Source organism: Aythya ferina (genome assembly GCF_964211825.1).
Source record: "Aythya ferina genome assembly, chromosome: 1".
In the NCBI taxonomy this organism is placed as follows: Eukaryota; Metazoa; Chordata; class Aves; order Anseriformes; family Anatidae; genus Aythya; species Aythya ferina.
The window spans coordinates 113874334-113893495 of NC_140296.1; the positions used below are offsets into that span (position 1 = coordinate 113874334).

General features: G+C 36.7%; 2 protein-coding genes across 29 annotated transcripts in view; one reads left to right on the plus strand and one right to left on the minus strand.

The window, feature by feature from the left end:
• Positions 1–5543: 5543 nt before the first annotated feature.
• On the plus strand, positions 5544–17646 carry BTLA (B and T lymphocyte associated). Its single transcript, XM_084534136.1, has 6 exons — positions 5544–5752; positions 12492–12800; positions 13988–14023; positions 15123–15260; positions 16156–16202; positions 17308–17646. The coding sequence occupies exons 1-6, from the start codon at positions 5668–5670 to the stop codon at positions 17632–17634; spliced, it is 942 nt and encodes a 313-aa protein (XP_084390262.1). The 5' UTR covers positions 5544–5667; the 3' UTR covers positions 17635–17646.
• LOC311443675 (OX-2 membrane glycoprotein-like) overlaps positions 11893–19162 on the minus strand; it is a 50613-nt gene continuing 43343 nt past the window's right edge. For 18 of the 28 annotated variants that reach the window (XR_014697395.1, XR_014697400.1, XR_014697402.1 and 15 more), the window contains one exon: positions 11893–15050. The gene's annotated coding sequence lies outside the window, so the exon portion shown is untranslated. The remainder of the gene's footprint in view (positions 15051–19162) is intronic. The other 10 variants (XR_014697394.1, XR_014697398.1, XR_014697401.1 and 7 more) reach the window with 2 other exon arrangements.

Consider the following 19162-nt stretch of genomic DNA (forward strand, 5'->3'; position numbering starts at 1 on the left):
GGTTGACTGTTGATGCATCTATACAATCACACTGAAGTATGTTTCAGGACTGAATGTACAGAATCCCTGTTGCCAGTCACGTATGTGACTTTTTCTTGTGACAGAAATTCCCTAATCACACCTCCGGTGGCAAGTGAATGCTGAGTGCAATAATTGCTATGCATTTTGAAATTACAGTAAGCCATCTGTAGGTATAGCATCCTGAAGCTGCCTAATGCTTCAGATCTTTTCAGTAAGGGCTTCTGCAACATGGAAGGATCAGGTCCTTCCAAACTATCTGCAAAAAGGTCAGCATTTGATCTCTGACTCCCTTACAGACTTAAAAAAAAAAAAAAAAAAAAAAAAAAAAGCAAAAAAAAAAGCAAAAACTTCAGCCTGTCAAACTAATCAAGTGGGGGGTTGATTATTTTCAAGTTTCTTTTCCTGAATTCTTGATTGGCATGAAATCTCATGATAGATCAGTGAGAGACTTTTGCAGCCTCTTGGTTCATGAGTTTATTAATCATTAATTTCCCACTCTCAATCATGTTTAGATGTCAGCCCCTTTAGATCAGGCTACTTTTTCTTGCCCTTATACCACATGGAAAAGCACAAGAGAAGTAAACATACCCTTTCGTAAAGTTTTCTTGCATGGGTAATTCCTCTCTGAAAGAAGGTTACATACAGTTGCTGAATCAATGCATCAGTAACAATGTGTGTGGAAGCTGCTGCAGAATCAGCTGAGATTAGCAAACTCATTAGAGGTTAGCAAACTCATTTAGAGTTTGCTAACTCAGCCTTGCTAAATTCTTACAATGACAGTTTACTTTCCTAAGTGAATCACATTTAACCCATATCCAAGATGCAGTAGGACTACATAAACGATAATTAACAGTAGAAATGTGGCCTGAAAGTAATTAGGTTGGGCATTTGTCATTTACATAGGCTGGACAGCAGAGACTAGAGGATAGACCATCTATGGAAGTTCTGCTTAAGTCAGGTAAGGATTTTCTTCTGCCCATCCCGCAACTTCTCACTGACTACAAGGGGTTTGGAATTTATGGGTCTTCCAGTGGTAAGGACACTACTTTCGTATTCAAAAGCAGGGGGTAGCACATCTCACAAGCACAAGGTGCAGACTCAGATGGGATAGAGAGCTTCTGCAGCTGTCACTCAGGCTTGTGAGAGGGCAGCCTCAAGACCAATCCTAAGTGTTACAGATCAAGTACAATATAGAATTGTATTAAGTACAAAATAGAAAATTTAGTATAAAATATAAGTTATAAACGATTACCAAATACCCATTGTGGTCTCTTCTACCTTTGAGATGAGCTTTTGAGTGTCCCAACTCCATGCTCACTTTCAGTTTCAGAGAACAGAAAAAAAAATAAAGATTTAGTCTTGCAAAATAACATCCATCTTGTTAGAAGATCTCAGCTAGAGCTGGAGGAGGCCATAAGGAAGACTACTGGTTTCAGCTGGTCTATAAAGCCTGTCGTCAGCTGAGCCAAATGACCCAAGCAATTTAAATTCCTTATTTAGATGTATATCGGTACTTGCTCTGTGTCTTCTCCAGCTCAGTACTGCACAGGTAGGGACAGGATGTAAGATCAGAGGGCTAATTAAGTGCAGTGAAGCAACCAGTACTCTTGTATTATCATGTGCTCCATGCACTAAAATAACAGCACACATTCATCAGGCAGTTCCTACCATCACTCAGTGGATACTTGATCTGATCTTTCCCTTCCATAAGAACCACTATATTCCTGAGGAAAATAAGGAATTTTTTTTTTCAGTTAACCAATAAGTATCTTATAGCAATGCAGGGGAGAGAGAGTATCATTCAGCATTTCTGTTCAAAGCTGGAGAAAAAAATAATTGGGACCTTTAGAGGCTGTTAGGGTTTCTTTATATACTGCTTGCCTCAAGAGTTTTTTTTTTTTTTTTTTTTTTTTTATCTGTCCTTCAGTGTACAAAATAGCTCCCATATTCAGTATTAGATTTCACTACAGTAAATATTTCAGTAAATGAGACCTCCTTACATTAATTCTTTCATAATTAGCCTTAAATTGCTTCCTCTCTCCCCTTATTTCTGAAACCTGTCATTACCATAAAATGCATCCAATAGCTGGAATATCCGCGCTTACCCTTATTGAGGCATTTTACATACAACAAAACCTTGAGCAGTTTCTTAACCTTCACTTTATTGAACAAAGAGCTGACACCCCTTGCCAAAAGTCAACAGGCCCTTGCTCAGCCTGCACTGTAGAACCTGACCCAAGATACACACATGCCAATTTATTGAAACCTAGCTCATCTGCTTAAACTGAAATTGCTCAGGAAGAGCAGGGAGATGCAGAAAGCCTCACTGTGATAAAGGGAGAAGCTGGTAAAGAAAAGAAGTAACCGATCCCTCATTTAGCAGTGAGTTGCAGTAATATGAGATGGGAACAGGCTGCAGAGACATGTACTGCGAGCTGCATATCATTAGCAACAAACAAGTAGCTGGATGGAAAAAGTTTGCTGAGAGACTAAATTATTTCATTTCTTGAAGATACTAAAGCTTCTTCATATAGTGTTATGAAGGTAATTTTCAGCAGACTTACTGGAGACCACTATCTAAATGCCATGTAGGTGATCAGAGGCCAATGCCTTACTACCTGGAAAAAGGGAAAAACAAACCCAGAACACAGTCTTGTCAGAAGGAAAACTGAGGTATTTTCCCCCTGTTTATGTACAGTAAAGAAGAAACAGACACGACCAAGTAGACTGAATCAGGTGAAGAAAGTTTCTATTAACAGCAATCCTCAGATGTTAAGACTGTCCAAACTTGGCTCTGTATTCTTGGAAACCCTTCTGACAAAAGTGTTCAGCACACACACAACTGTGCCAATTGTTGCGTTTGTATTGCACTGAAATATCTTCCTTCTTGAAAGATGTGTTATCTGCTAGGATTCAGCTGAGGTCTGATTTGCATATAGCAAAGTTACCACACAGTGGAAGTCAGTGCCATCTAGTGACATTTTTTTCATCCATCTTCAAACAATCACGTCTTGAATTAAACACATAAGCTCCTCCCTCTCCTTGTTACAGCGTCAGATTAGGACTGTCCTTCCTTTCTTTTGTAAATAGTTACCTTATATTTTTATATCTATGGTATAGTTTTTTATATTTTTATGTTTAAGTTATATTTGCTTTTATATACAGCAAAATCTCTGAAATGTGCTTAAAGCAGAACTTGGTACTGTAGTGCCTCAAATTAAGGGACTATTTTAAAAATTAGAATATAAATTACTTTTTAAATATATGTTTTAAAAATATTATTTCTAACTTATTGCCATTTAAAAAAAAAAAAAAAAAAAAAAAAAAAAAGCTTCCAGGAATGTCTCAAGGAGGTAAGAAAGTCTTAACAAGAAATATGATAAAAATCAAGTTCTTTGACATCTTTAGGCAGAATCTCAATAACAACACCAACCAAACAAAAAATAAAAACTACTGTTCAACAGAAAGGAAATAAAAAATAATGCAATGTAAGCAGTGATAATAGAAGTCACGTTTGCCAAAATATTTTCAAGAAAAGGGCTCCAAAAATATAGATGAGTGCCTAAGATATTTACTATTAATAATACAAAGTGACAAATTCTCATAAATCACCTACATATGGTACAGGAAACACGTGCTCCTTCCTGCAGTTGAGACCATCTTCACCTCTCCTGCAAGGTTTGGGCAATTCTCCCAGACACATGGTCTGATTTTTGGGTGTTCCCCCAGACCATGTGTCTTTGGAGACCAAGGAGTAGGACTCAAAGGTCCTTGTGGGTGTCCCTTCCAACATGGGATATTCTACAGGAGCGCGCATCTTACATTTCTGAACACTGACATTACAAACAAGCAATTATGCATATCGAGATCTAATCTCAAAACACCCTAGAGAACAGACAAAGCCTTGCCTTTTTGAAAAACGAGTCAGTAGCAAAAGTCTCAGCCCAAGCCGGTTACCAATTTTCCCTTCACATTACCCTCCCACTTCCTGTAGGCAGTTGAGGAAGCCCCTCAAACGTTTAATAGCATAAATAGGGATCAAACCACAAGCATGAGTTACCTAAAGCTAGGGTTAAAACTCCAAAAAGATTACAAGGGTCAAAAAAACCCAAAACATTAGAAATGCCCTAGGGCTATTTATCAAGATAAGTATCTGAACCATAGTAATGAATCCCCTTCCCTGTCCCTCAAGGTCTTTCCTGGTTCTCATCAAAACAGAAGAAACAAACTTGAAATTTAAGCATTATTTGCCTATTTTTGAGTGATTATTTTACATGATTGTTTTGCTCCCTGATTAAACTTTAATCTTTCTAATGAGAAAGCAAAAATTAGATATCAACTACTGATATGAAATTCCTGGCAAAAATTTGCCCTAACTCAGCATTAAGACAACCAGAAATTACACTGACAGAAACACATCCCTTAATGACCAGTTCTGCTGTCCAAGCTGGCTATGGATTCAGCCACTAGATGTCTTTGCTATTCAGAACTGTGATCTGCGTTACTAGTATTTTTCTCTTCAGTGGACTCCTGCTGTGTGGGTGGAGTTACACTCCATTTTTTTTTTCGTAAAGATTTTTCAGTTACACCTGCTTGCAATATTTGTAAGGCTATTTCCTCACAGCCATCAGTATGATTCTCATGAACATCATGGACCGGACCAGGCACTTATAAACACTATGTTCTAACAAACATCTATGTTAACATAGGATTTTAAAACTGCAGTATTTTCTTCCCTGGTTTCTATTTGTGGTTGTATTTGCATTATAAGCAGAAGTGGTTCTTGCTTTGGCAGCATATACACTAAAACTGGAATGATACAGAGAAGATTGGCATGGCCCCTGCACAAAGATGACATACAAATTCATGAAGCATTCCAATTGCTGTATGTGACATTCCTGTTCAACCTTTGTTTGCTTCTAACTTTATGAAGAACCTCTGCATTAGGTAATTTTAGAAGTTTTGAGAAGTTTCAGGTGTTTTATAAATATTTAGAGAGAAAAGTGTGGAGTGCTGAAAAAGAGCACACAAAATCCAAACCCTCATTACTTGGCTTTAACATCATGAGCATGCTAAGGCTTGGAAATAGTTGACTCAATCTCTCATAGTGTAGGCTATCATAAATTTATATAAATTAAAACCATTCAGACATCTGGTTCTGACATCTAACAGCTCAGCTTCCTCATTTGATAATCTTTTATCAAACTAAGATTGAATTAGAGTAATACACAAAGACTGAACTAGTTTAATATACTACCATGCATACTCTACTTCTGGTATATTGTTGCTTGCAAAATCGAAGTCTCAAGTGCAGAGCATCTTTTAAAACTAAAAATCACTGGCTCTATTTGTTTCGCCCTTCTCTGGCTCTGCATACAGTCTAAGATGCTTTGCTTTGAATTGCAGATTGCTTCTGATATGTTGTTAAATGATCAAGCAGTTCACATTTCAGCCACAAAAAGAAAACCCTACCGCCTAACCCATCAGATTTTTGCATACTATATTGCTTCCCCACCCCTTTCTTCTGCACTGTCTTGACAGAAGAGCTAGAAAAGGGAATCAGCTCAAACCTAACAGGATGCAAGGGGGCCATCTGAACTGCATTTTTTAAACCTACAGGAACCTCTCATCTACCATGCCCAGAGAATGAAGTCTCCAGTCACGCTGATAAAAAGTATCTTACCCTATTTCCTTCTAGTAATGCTGGCTCAAAGCAACTATCAAGTTTACGGTAAGATGAGGTCTTATAATTTAACGTATTTGTAGTTACTAAACATTGAGGGGAAAAAAACAGAAACCAAAGCAATGCTTAATGTACCTTGGAGATGATCTCTGTCTTATTTTTTTTGCTATGTCTGAGACGTCTAATGTGATTAGAGATGATTATGACAGCAATTGAAATATTATGTACCTGGATAGACCAGAACTCTTGTACTTGAGGACTGAATGCATCTTGTTTCATGACCAGAGGCTCTGCTTGCAAGAGGGGCCACAGCATTCAAGCATTTACTTGAAATCCAGGATTTCAACTAGCTCCAAACCAGATGCAATTCACAGTCAAATTGTCCTTACCAGATAAGTAAGAATACCTTTGGTTGTTTAGCTTAGCTCAGTCTTAATTTTGATCCTGTTTTCAAATTCAAACCTTCATAGTTTTTAAATGGAAAGGTTCTCCTAATTCAGACTGATGTGAGGACTACACTGGGCCCAATTTATTCCCAGTTTTATTTTTATTGCAGAGGTTATATTGGTTCAAGTTCTTCCATGCTATTCTCATACAGGAGACATAAATGATACTATTGAAAGAAAGGGAGCCATATACATATGATAATAGCTACTGGCATGGACGCACTCAGATGCTCTTGGTACATTTCAGGTGTATCAAACAATACAGTTATCAAAATAACATCTGTTATAAGGCACCATTAAAATTGCATAAACAAATTGAACAAGCTATGTGAAGCTTAGTTGACATGCATGACTGACTGTGCAAACCTATAGCATCAAATAGCATTTTTATGAATAAAATACATCATAAATACTTGCAGGAAAGGTTAAATGAACATCTGGAGCATCTGCCTAGGAAGGAAAACCCAAATATTTGGCTTTAAAGACACAAATTACTAGGTCAGTTAGACGCAGCTGTTTCTTAAATCAGAGTGTGGTCTGAGCTCAGGGACACTACTGAATTGCTTTACAGTTCATTTCCAAGTGGCTAAACTAACATCCTTCTGAAGGTGGTGCATCCAGTGCTTAACATCTCCTTTCTACATCAATCGAAGCCTTCTCGCCTTGTAAAAGTTAACTACTGTTTCTATTCACTTCAATATGCCCGCCTGTGCTATCAGCTCCTCACAGTCACCTCTCTGCATTGTCCAGTTCAGTTTATTAACATAATGGGTGAACTCCCATATTCATCTGCCAGGATCCTAGGTAGAGTTTTTAAAACAGAATACTATTTGTATTATGCTGCTTACTTCATGAATCTTGTTTACATACGATCTACTCCACAAGGTTTTACTCTCTGATCTACATCAAAATGATTTGAGGTCCTCTGAGAGCAATACTAATTCCTTCTGCAGTTTTACATTACTACAAATATCAGAATTGTATTTATAGGAGAATTACAGAAGAAAAACAAAACCAAACCGAAACAAAAAAAAAACTTTGCAAGCCAATTTCTCTCTATAAATACATATATACACATTCAAATCAATGTTCTGTATTTACATTTTAGCCACAGGTTTCCATTTTTTTTTTTTTTTTTAACTTTTATTGCTTTTAAAAAGTAAACTGAAAGTTAAAGACAAGTTATTTAAGCTTCGCTTGTTGCAAATCTACCTAAAGTTTCCTGAACTCCTTACAGAAACCAAGTTGACAGTGGCAGATTTCATATACCAAGTTAATGCCAAGCCAATCTTTGTTATATTAGGGAAGGAGAACTAAACAAATTTTGATAATTTACAAACAGATGGACCTTCCCTTCCTCCCACACCCAATAATTTTAGTTCAGATAAACACTGTCTCTTTTGAAAGACGACAACATAGGTTGTTCCCACCCAGTTTCACTGAAAGTGGTGGTTGTAGCCTAGACAGCATACATGAAGTCAACGCAGCATTTTATAATGACAGAAACAAAACCCAGAAAGTCCCCTGTCATCCCAAGCAGCCCCAGCCAATAACTATGTATGTGCACGTGTCCACTACTGGTAGACAGTTCCGCAAATACCACCTTCGCTATTGGCCTGCTGTGCAGCACAGTCTGCACATCCTAACATTCAGCTAAGTCAAAGTTCTACATCCCCAAGTTCCAGTCATTAAAATATAACAGTGTGTTTTCTGCACTTACATAGCTTTCATCAAGGAATTGTTATTTAAAGAAATAAAATAAAATATTACATAGCTGTATTTTTAAGTCATGGGGCAAAATAACTGAAAAGGATCAAAATGAAATTTCTGTTAGCTAAATAACATTCTTAGTCATTTTACATATATCACAATTTATTTTTTTTTTTTTTAATATTTTTAAATCATTCTTTGGAAAGCTTTCTCTGAAACTGGGGGAAATCTGACAAAGACCTATAGCCAGGAGTCACTTACAAAGTCTTCTGTATTGTTTCTCTCCCTTAGTACATCTTTTCTCAATTCAAGGAGGGAGTATATTTTTCCATGATTCCTCCTCACACCCTATTTCCTATTTGGTTAAATTCTAAAGGAATTTTGCTAGAAGTAATGAAGAACTTCATATTAAACCTGAAAAACCCTACAAATCAATGCACTTTCTGCTATAATTTTTTGCTATAATCTGATCGGAATTAGAATCTTCCCAGAGAGTTAGACTTGAGCTATAACTGTTGCTAGTGCTTCACTGTGGTCACAGATAGACCCAAAAGTCAGATTTGAGCCTAAATATAGCCATTTATTTCTCATGAATGATTGACATTTTATACTTCAGCCACTATCTGCCTTCGGAAATCATGCGTATGACATTTTATCTCACCCCTTAGTCCTCTTCAAAACAGCAGAGAAAAACAAAAAAAAAAAAAAAAAAAAGATAAATCCTTTAAAACTAAATGTCTCTGAAATTCCAATCAGTAAGTCTTAGTTTACTGGAGTTCTTAGATGACAAGCTGAGAATGACACCTTTTAGAATACAAAGATTAGAAAGCTCAATTTTTAGCTATATTTTTCTTCTAATGGGCTGACTTAGATAAGTAGAAAGCTGTCTCCCATAATCTTTGCTCAATAGATCATGTAATGACTATGCTATTCTCTAGAGCATAAGGATAATGAGGAAAAAAATAAAAATGATTTTAATAAAAAAAAATAATGCCACAAGTATTTCATTATTATACATGCTTTCTCCTGAAATTCTTATCCTAGCAGTACACTGTACAGATTTTCCTTACCTGTAAAATTAATCCTAGGTTCAGTAGAGCTTGGCTTGCCACAGCCTATCCAGGAACATGCTCAAGTGACCTAAAATAAAATTTGCTTTTGGTTAAATTGAATCTCACCATGTACTGTAAATTTGAAGGTGATATATAAATCTTTCATGTTACAGGTTCTTTTATCCTCTTGAAAACTGCCCATTCAAATATTTACTATGAACACCCATATACATACATACATATATTTATAAAACACTGAAACCTTCAGGCTTGATAAAAAGCCTTGTAGTTGGTTTCAGGTCTCTACTCATAACAGCATTCTATGAAAGCATAATTCAATACATTTTGCAATGTGCTTGCACATGTACAATATAATTGGCAGATAATGTCTCTAACATTGACTACTCAGCAACCACAGCAGGACAGAAAAACACTGTAAGGGGAAAAGTATTCCTAGCCATGTTTGTGCTTATTCACTAAATAAGATTTATTGAGTGTTTCCATCAAATGACAATCAATAAACAGAATGCAAAAGGTTCTTTCTACTTATCAGCTATTGATTTTTTTTATTCCATTTTAAGAAATATACATCTCTTCTTGCCTCAGAGATTACGGTTTATATTATTATTTAAATCCCAAATCTTCACTGAGACCTAACGCTGCTGAATGTTCCTTCCAGCAATCTGTGGAAGATAATTTAAAATTTGTCTTAAATACTTTACTCAGCAAAAAGGTCCAAAATATTTCAGTTTTACAAGTATTTTTTTTTTCCACTGTTTGTTATTCACATGAAGTTTATTTGCTACATGGGATTTGTTTTGGGAGATGAGAAAGTTTAACAAGAGATTATGGGGTGTGTTCTTTCTGAATTCCCACACTTGGTTGTTAAAGACACTATATTATAAAATAATAATTCTAGCTGACAATTTCCTAAAGCCTAAATAAATACTTCTTAATTCTTTTTCATTAAAAAGTCACAGAACATAAAAAAAAAAAAGAAAAAAGAAAAAAGAAAAAAGCAATTACAATTGGTTTTCGTGTTCCTATCATTGTTTTGTCATTGGAAGAAAAGAAAAAAATTACTTGAAGGCAACCTAAAGCCCATTCATTTTACACCTCTAAAAGAAAGGTCTTTTTGTAGGTCCTGAGGATGCTGTACAAATATGTACTGAAAAGCAATCAGTAGCTTGTATAGCTCCTATTTAGCAAGTTCAAAAAGATCCTACTTAACTGACAGAAGAAAAAAAAAAAAAAAAAAAAAAAGCAAAACCGTTACCAAAAAAAAAAAAAAAAAAAAAAAACACAACAAAACAACAACAACAACAACAAAAAAACACTAAATCAAATAACTGTGTTTACCTACCATCCACAGGCTGCTTGTAAGGGATTCACAAACGATAACTAAAAATTTAAATAAATTTTGAGTAAATTAAATCTCTTCTCCAAAGCGTACAGCTATACTGAGAAGGGGATAAAAAAGTACAAACTAGAGGAAATGCAAGACCAAGTATGGTCTTGCATGGGGGAATGGGCTTAAGTTGAGCCAGGGGAGTTTTAGGTTAGATGTTAGGAAGAGCTTCTTCACTGAAAGGGTTGTGAGGCATTGGAACAGGCTGCCCAGGGAAGTGGTGGAGTCACCATCCCTGGAAGTCTTCAAAAGACGTTTAGATGTAGAGCTTAGGGATATGGTTTAGTGGGGACTGTTAGTGTTAGGTCAGAGGTTGGACTCGATGATCTTGAGGTCTCTTCCAACCTAGACATTCTGTGATTCTGTGATTCTGTGAAGTAAAACCCTGCAAGAATAGGAGGCTTTATTTACTGGGGTTAATTGACAGAAGGCTGCCAAACTCTTTCACCTGCATCAGCAGATGGAAATGAAGGCTAAAAATCTACAGGTGTGTACAGAGCAATATCACGTAATGAGCCTCTTCTGGTCAGTAAGATGGGAGGACTCTTGCCTAGAAATCATGGGCAGGCAGAAATACTACCTCAGTCAGTGACAAGTACAATTGAAGATCTCCCGCATTGTTTTCCCCAAGCTCAGTGACATGTTACTCAAGTGGCCTTGCGAAGAAAGCAAGAGAATTGGACTCAGATCCACTAGGTGGCAGGAAATTTTGCTTCAGAAACATAATTTTAGCAAACGTAGTTATGTTGTAGTTACACTAGCATGGTGAATAATCACGACCAGCTGATGAAGGAATAAAATTGTGGCAAATGTTGGTATAGATATTTGGGAAAACTGGAATGCTTTAGAGCAATAGGTAACATCCATAAGACATATTGCTTTCCAGTTACCCACAAAACTAATGTTCATCTGAGTTCATGGGATAAAGTACCTTGTTGTAAGTGAATGCAAAGAATTTGCTAAATGCTGACCAACAGCAGCAAAGTGCTAGCTATCCTACTGTGAACGCTATTAATACATTTCTGCTCAAAACTCGCTATTATTGAATGCTCTAAAATTTATTTCTGGTGTGGAATAGTCTGAGATTTTTAGCAAAAGGGCTCGCAAAGTAGAGGTCATCTGATCAAAGATTTTTAATATGACCTTCCCAAGTTCTTAAATATACCACCCAGGTATTCACAAGAATTGCTGCACCACTTGTATAAAAATCCTTTCTGGCATTGCAGATGAGACAGTCTTCCTGAGCCATTTGACATCACAGTTAGATGCCACCTTGGGGCCCAGAGGCTCCGTCCCTTGAAACAGCACTGGCTGCTGACAGACAGATCCTTCCCTTCTCCACACTGCTATTTCCTCCCATACGCCTTTCTCCTACCTACAAAACTTTTCTTAAAAATCTTTACTGTTTTTTCCACTCCCTTCTACCAATTAGAAGATACAGACACACCTACTATTTCTTGCTCTAGAGTTGCTAGCAACCACTCTCTTCAGTGCACAAGCACTCTGATGATAGGGAGCTGTTGGATATCACATAGTTTTTATTACTTCTGCTTATCCAAAGAAATCAAGCACTACAAGAAACATAAATCTTTAATAAAAGCTCCAGACTTTCAATACTAAGACCCAGAGTAAAGGTGACATACCAGAGTTTGAACACTGAGTTTAACAAACCTTTACAAAAGTGAAGAAACAGAGAGAGGATATATTTATAATTATTTTCATTATTTCAATTATGACATATCACTACCAAAAAAACCAACCAAACAAACAAACAAAAGCTTTACTTTTGCAAATTATCAAGAACTGTGAAGTAAACAATAACCTGAAATAAATCTAAAATAACAGAAAAGATCTTTGAGAAGGATGACAGGAAAACCTTCTCGGTATATGTTACATTTTTTCTCTCCAAACTTAGATTTCAGAGTTGGCTGAGATATAGACTGATATTTATATTGGACGAAGAAAGTGGATTTTAACAATCTTCCTAAAAATGAAGGAACCAAGAAGTCTTGATTTATCTGCAATGAGCATCCCATACAGAGATAAGATCTGAAAGTGGACAAGAGAAGTCTTGCATACTGAGAGAGAAAAGAAACTGATCAGTGTCATGGAGAGCATATAACAGACCCCACCACCACTATGATTTTTCTCATATTTTTCTTCTTTTATAGGATTTGATGCCAGTGACTGTCCAGTAGAAATTCAAGTTCAAAGAAACTCTGAATACGTAACTAATATTGGTAACTCCTTGATCATATACTGTCCAGTCCATTACTGCAAGGAAAGACCCTTCATCCAGTGGTGCAAGATAGAGGCGCATAAATGTGTGCCGCTGGATAACAGCAAAGCAGAATGGAATTCCACTGTGTTTATTCTGAAGTTTTTCGCCATTCACCAGAATGATAGCGGGATGTATCGCTGTCAAGCAGTAACAGGCAACTTCTTCAGCGAGAGCAATGAAATAAAGGTTATTGTTGAAGGTGAGGCCCCTGCGTTACTAAAGAGCCCTTTTAAACAAATGGATTCCATGTACAGGAAAGTTCACTCATGCTGCACAATGGCTTCTCCGAACAAGTTTGTCTGGTGTTGTAGGAATAGCACAAGATCAGTTGTGCTGGTACTTACCACATTCTTCATGCTTCTATCCTGCTTCTCCATGCTGGGGAAAGAACAAAATAAAGAAATAAAAGGAGGATCTGGAAGAGAAAAGCAAAGCTGCTGACACCTAATGGCCATTAGTGAACTACTTGATTATTTAAAAATATTAGTTGGAGCAAAGAAAGACTGGTTATGTTTTATAAGGACTAGACAGTATACAAATGGTCATGTATTCATAGTTGGCAATGCCACACAACAGCAAAGAGGACATAGAAAGTCAAGCCTCTTGCTTAGAATAATCTTGCAACAGAGTAATAAAGTATAGTTTTGTACCCAAGAAGTTCAAGAGCAGGAAAGACCACAATACCTTTAAATGCTCTTAAGGATTTAAGTGCAAGCCAGACATTCCTATGAATTTAAACAGTTGGGATGCCAAGTCTAGATTATGGCGAGCCACGTATGCCCTCCTCAACATTGCTTTGCAGCTATGAAGTGGTCTGTGCAGCTATGGTGTCCCATTGACCCCAGGTAGCTGAGTTATGAAATTGTTCTGTTGCTAGTTCCTCTCCTGGTAAGTTAATGGACTTTAATACCTTGTTTATTGACACAGGAAATGCTGTAGCAAAGGGAGCAATGTCAAAATTTATGGTTGTAATGTGATAGCAGACACAGTATTTCCCCAAATAACATGATACAGGCTTTCCTTGGATGTGAGAAGAGCAGAAGACATCCTTGAGTGACTACAGAATGCTATATTCACAAATACCATTCCATGAATAAGTGATGTAGTCAAGCATTTGCAAAATATTTCTTCTCTTGTTCTATTTATTTGAATGCCAGAGGTCTGAAACACAGAACTGCTCTGTCAGCTGTGGGAGACCAGCACTTCATTCTTCTTCTCCCAAAATACTGCGCCCTTTGCTGGATTTTGTTCCCTCTTCCACCATCAAGCTAAAGGAGAGGTTTGTCGAGACTTCAGTGTGTGGTGCAGAGTACACAACTGCAGAGCAAAATATCAAGTTGCTGATTCATTTCCCTGTCTTTTTTTTTTTTATTTTTTTTTTTTCAGAAAAGTCTGAGAACATTATCACAACTTCATCAGAAAGTAAGTTCTGATTCTTATTTCCTTTTTAAGAGGAGGGAAAAAATTTGTGTTGCTATAAATTTCCTAAGTAGGTTGTTTTACATAGGACAAATCAAAACTCATTGCTGAAGAACCATTGCTTTCTTCCTGCTTGAACAAAATACAGTCTCTCAAGTGTCACAGTTTTCAAGCCCACAACTGTCCAGCAGATAGCAGTGACAAAGACAATTAAATTACCTCCTGCTGTGGTAATCTATACTTCCAACATGCTCTTTAATACCCCAGTGACACATATGGCTTACACTTACAGAACATTAGGAATCACAGTACACCACCACTTTAACATACCCTGAAGTATGTTTTTTTACTCACATTTGGTTATTGTTACCAGTACAACTACTGTGAACAGCAACTCAAGCCCATATAGGGTTCATTTGCTCTGTCTGTTCTGTGATGCTCTTTCTGCATTTCCTGCATCAGAAGGCAGCAAACCTCAAAACTGTGCATCAAGAATCCTTATTTGTAAGAAAGTTCAGTAACATAAATTAGGCATATGATTATGAATACCTTTCTCACACAGTTTTCATTCCCATGAGTAGGATACAAGGACAGTTCCTACATTCTAATGCATTTCCCCTGATAAAGTGATTTATTTGCTGAATGATGCCATGGGTGTATACTATAACAGCATTAATTTCCAGGCTTGATCATCACATATTTTCATCACAGCTGATACAAACTTGTCAAAAAGCTTCTTATTTTTGTTCTTGCTGTTGTTTACAGTGCAAAGACTACAGAAAAGAAGACAGACCATAACGTTAAAATATATTGGAAGTTTAGAGCAGTGCTTTAATTCTGATCCTTTGTTTCTGCCACCCTTGTGCCATGCATCATTTTTCAATGACACTTTCCATGCACTTTTCCTTCCAGTACCTTCATGCTTGGTAATATACCAATGAAGATGGTTATCCTGTGAACTGATTGCTGTTCCAAACTACAGAATGCTTTAGTTATATTAAGAAGTCAGTTGCATCAGAAAGAAGCAATGCTGAAAAAAAAAAAAAAAAAAGTTAAATATTATTCTATTATTTTATGCTAATACATGTTAATGCAATTTTAGATACCACTAGTATATCAGAAGAGTCCCAAGAACCTGGAAAAAACAAGATATTGCACATTATTTATTCTTCAGTATCCGTGGGTCTATGTTGTCCATTCATCTTCATATGCATGTTTTCATGTCTCAGAAGGCACCATGGTGAGGAATTTTACCATATATTTTTTTTTAGTGTGTATTTTATCACACTTTTTTTCACAGTTTAAAGTTCCATTCAAAGCTCTACTGTAATCCCCTAGTAATTACCCCATTTAATTTCTGAGATGTCTTTGTCAAATGCACCAGTTAGGGTACTGAATTTTTTTAAAAATAATTTGTCCTAAGTATTGTTCCCTTCCAGAGAGACCAGGACTGGAAATAAAGTGAGAACAAATCAAATACTCAGACTTCATAATAATTGGAATTCTTTTTACTATTTTTTGAACACCAACTTAGAAATAAATAGGACTGTTAGCCATATAAATGCAATCAAGTTCTACCCAGTTACTTTTCTATATTTTTACTTTTCTTTCTGAAGTATGAACTTGTTACAGTATTAATCTCTCCTGTTTTATGGGAACTCTTACACAGCTTCCATGCTCTAAATCAAGAGTAGATTTTGGAGTTCCCCATGTCTTAAATTAAGTAATTATTTGCCTATTATAATCCGATGGATTATTTTATTTTAGGAAAATGAAATTATTTCCTCTTCCAAAAAATTTAGCATGTTTTCTTATAAGGTGGCTTGGTGATTTTTCCATGCTTTTTCACTGAATAGAGAGAAAACTAGCCGGAAGTACACTGGAAATTTCACTATTCCTCTTCAGAGAAGCTCTGAGGAGCACAGAAATGCATTCTAAAAACATATTGTTTTATTTTGATTTGTTTTTATCAGAACAGCAATTCCTAAATCCAGTTTGGAAATAGATTTTTATTCTTTGAGGTGCACTCAATAAGGGAAGGACTGTTTTACTAGTTAATACTCTTTCCATGAGCAGAAAGGCATCATCTCAATGCTTATTTATTGAAACATCCTTTTTTTTTTTCTTCTTCTTAGCAAAGCAAAAGAGAACTCCATTGACACCGCAGAGACTAGAGAGCCTGGTATGTTTAAATTTTGCCATTACTGAAACCTGAAACTGCATAATCATATACTGAGAACAAATTTTTGTGTACTATAAAATGTGGAGTAGGATGAGGGACAGATTTAGTGACCCTCTTGGTGCCTGTACAGAATGACTTCCCTGGTGTGAGATATCCCCTTGGTTGAGCTGAAGAAAGGAATTGAGAGTTGTATCCACAAAAGTACTTTAAGCATCTAAACTCCTGTTAAAATGTATTAATTTGTAGGCCCGTTCCAGTAAGAATTTAGGTACATCTGTTGATGTACCTCTGTTGACCTGGTTTTGAATGTCTGCATAAGACAAATGATGCACAGAGTAAGGAAAATGATTGAAAAGAATTTCCTGTGTTGCTAACATCAACTCACTCAGCTCTTGTAATCAGTTCTAGAGAAATTAAATGGGCAGAAGGCAGAACATGAAAGATGCCACAGGAGCTGACAGCTATCAGTCACAAGGGAAGTATTGGCAGGGACTGAAGGCCACCAAACAGATTGCAGAGCTCCCAAAGGGAGAGATGGGAGAAAGGAAATTAAAAGCAGTAGATTCTAAGTGGTTAGAAAAATGGATGTCAAAGAGGATTTCTTTAGAGAGAGATGAATTTATGGAGGAATTTGCAGATTTGGGGAGAAGAAGAAAGATTTATTTGGAGAGTAACAAGACAAAGAGGATAAGAGGCAAGAGATCAGGAAATGGGAGAATGGGTGTAATCAGGATAAGATAGTTTGGGATTTGGAGGTGAAAGTAAATAAGATTTAATAGGACTGTAAGGAAAAGCCTGAATGAGTGGTACAGAAGTGCTCTCACAAGGATAAGCCAGTTTTTCCTTAAGTTGAAATCAGGCAAGGAAAGACATGACTGAATTTGGGAAGGGAAATGGAGAAAGGCTAGAGATACATGTGGTTTATAACTTATTTCAAAGATCAGCAGAAAATCCAATGATCAGATGAGTCCAATGCACCTGAGTTCAAAAGCAGTTTTAAAGGGACACAAAAAAAAGAGAGTAAAATTTATATGCCCTCTGTTTAGCAGGAGCACAAGCAATAACCAGATACGCACAGAGCTATACCCTGTTCTGCTTTTCACAGGTCAGAAGTCCAGCAGCTGTTCCATCCCACACTGCTGGGACAACTCAAGCTTCAGATGAAAGCTCTTTGCTTTACTGCTCTATGGCTAGCCCACAGCAGCTCTTGTATGCCAACACAATTTATGACAATGATGTTCCTCGCTGGAATGCTAAGAGGACAGCACCTAATGCACCTAATGATCCTTCCATCCCAGCTTCACCTGAAAGCCCAGATGTCCTCATATATGCTACACTAAATCATTCTGCTTCTGCAGAAAAATGCCAGAGAAGGGAACTGCCTGTAGAAAATGAATTTACAGAATATGCCTCCATTAATGTAAATAAATAAATATAACAAGGACTTCTCCAGACTACCATTTTGCATGCTGTCTCAGATCTAGCTTCCCTCCAGGATGCTGTTCCTTTATCTCCCAGGAAAACTTCCTTTTTGTTTAGAAGAACCTGTTACATACCGGAATTCAAAATACAGTCCATGCTGTGTGAATGGGTGGGTATTTCCATTGTGAATTTGTCTCTTAAAGGGGCGAATAAAAAGAAACAGTAAGCTTTTTCATTCTTCCTCTGTTCAGGACTCTGCTTCTAGTTTGACCTTGATTTGGTTGTGGTTTGAATATAGACAAAGGAGAAGAGGAGGTTTTTCCTAGGATATAAACATGTAAAATGAATCCATGAGGAGGACAATACTGAGACAGATTAATTCCTCCCAGGTAAATGCTAAGCATGTGTGTGGGACATTTTTTTTTTTCCCGAGTTTCTAAGATAATCATCCCAAGGCTTCTGTTTTTCATTCCAGTTTGGCTCCTTGAAAAATTCTCTGAACACCATGAATGTCTAATCTTCATATTAACCAAAATCTTGGTAACACTCATTTGCTTGTTTCTCATGGGGAACAGGAGGAGGAAAAGGTTGTTTTCCTTTTACAAAGAAGTCAGAAGATGTGTGACAAAATGTCAAAATACAGTGTTCTCTTTTTTTTGCTATTGGTGCGATGATTGGTTAGTTAAGTTAATGCATATTGCTTTTGTCCATGATGAATCAAAGGAAATAAATGATGAGCAGCAACCGACCACAGCCAAAATCAAAAACTTCTGTTCACTAGTAGCTGTGTGCAACTGTGTCACACTTAGCTTGCTACCCAGCACTGGCAGAAGAATATCATTATATTTCATGCTCAGGTTCTTGGGAAAGAAGATAAATGCCAAAGCACCATTTGAAGTTTGAGAAGAATGCTCACACCCTTCTTTTGCAGCACTGTGCAGCTAGAGCTTGGATACCACACATCTGCTCCTGCAAAATAATGCTCTGAAAAATTACTCTTAGCAATGTTTGCACCAAGAGGTTTACAGAAGCAAATGGGCAGTCTTCAAGCTGGTTAAAAATTTAGACCACAGTTGAAAAGGAAGGATATACCAGTCCTCAGGGTGCACATAACACACAAGATAATTTATGCTCAACTTAGTAGGAAAAAGTCAGGCTCCTCTGTCTTCATAATTTACCTTGGTACAGTTCCAGCTAACACCAAAGCTGTTATCAGATATATATTAACCCTGGTATATGGATAATTTAGATGGTTTATTATGCTTATGGCTCACTTGTACTTCATCCCCCTTCATCTCCTCCAAACCCAATCATCCATCTGTGTGGAGAAAAATCAATGGATTTCTGCACTGGTAATTAGTTCAGGCCACAAGGTATGTTGACCTTTTTTTTTTTTTTTTTTTTTTTTTAATATGTAACTTATCAATCCAATAAATCACTGATAAACCTCATTAAAAAAAAAAAAAAAAAAAAGAGTGTGGAAAAATATCTCCTAGAAAAATTCATTAGCTTACATATGAAATAGACAGTTAATTGCA

Bases quoted from the DNA above. Each gene is read 5' to 3' on its own strand.
- BTLA (XM_084534136.1), top strand. From the start codon at position 5,668: ATGAAGTCTCCAGTCACGCTGATAAAAAGTATCTTACCCTATTTCCTT. The intron at 5,753-12,491 runs GTAAGATGAGGT...CTTCTTTTATAG, and splicing joins AAGCAACTATCAAGTTTACG to GATTTGATGCCAGTGACTGT. The intron at 15,261-16,155 runs GTGAGGAATTTT...TCTTCTTCTTAG, and splicing joins ATGTCTCAGAAGGCACCATG to CAAAGCAAAAGAGAACTCCA.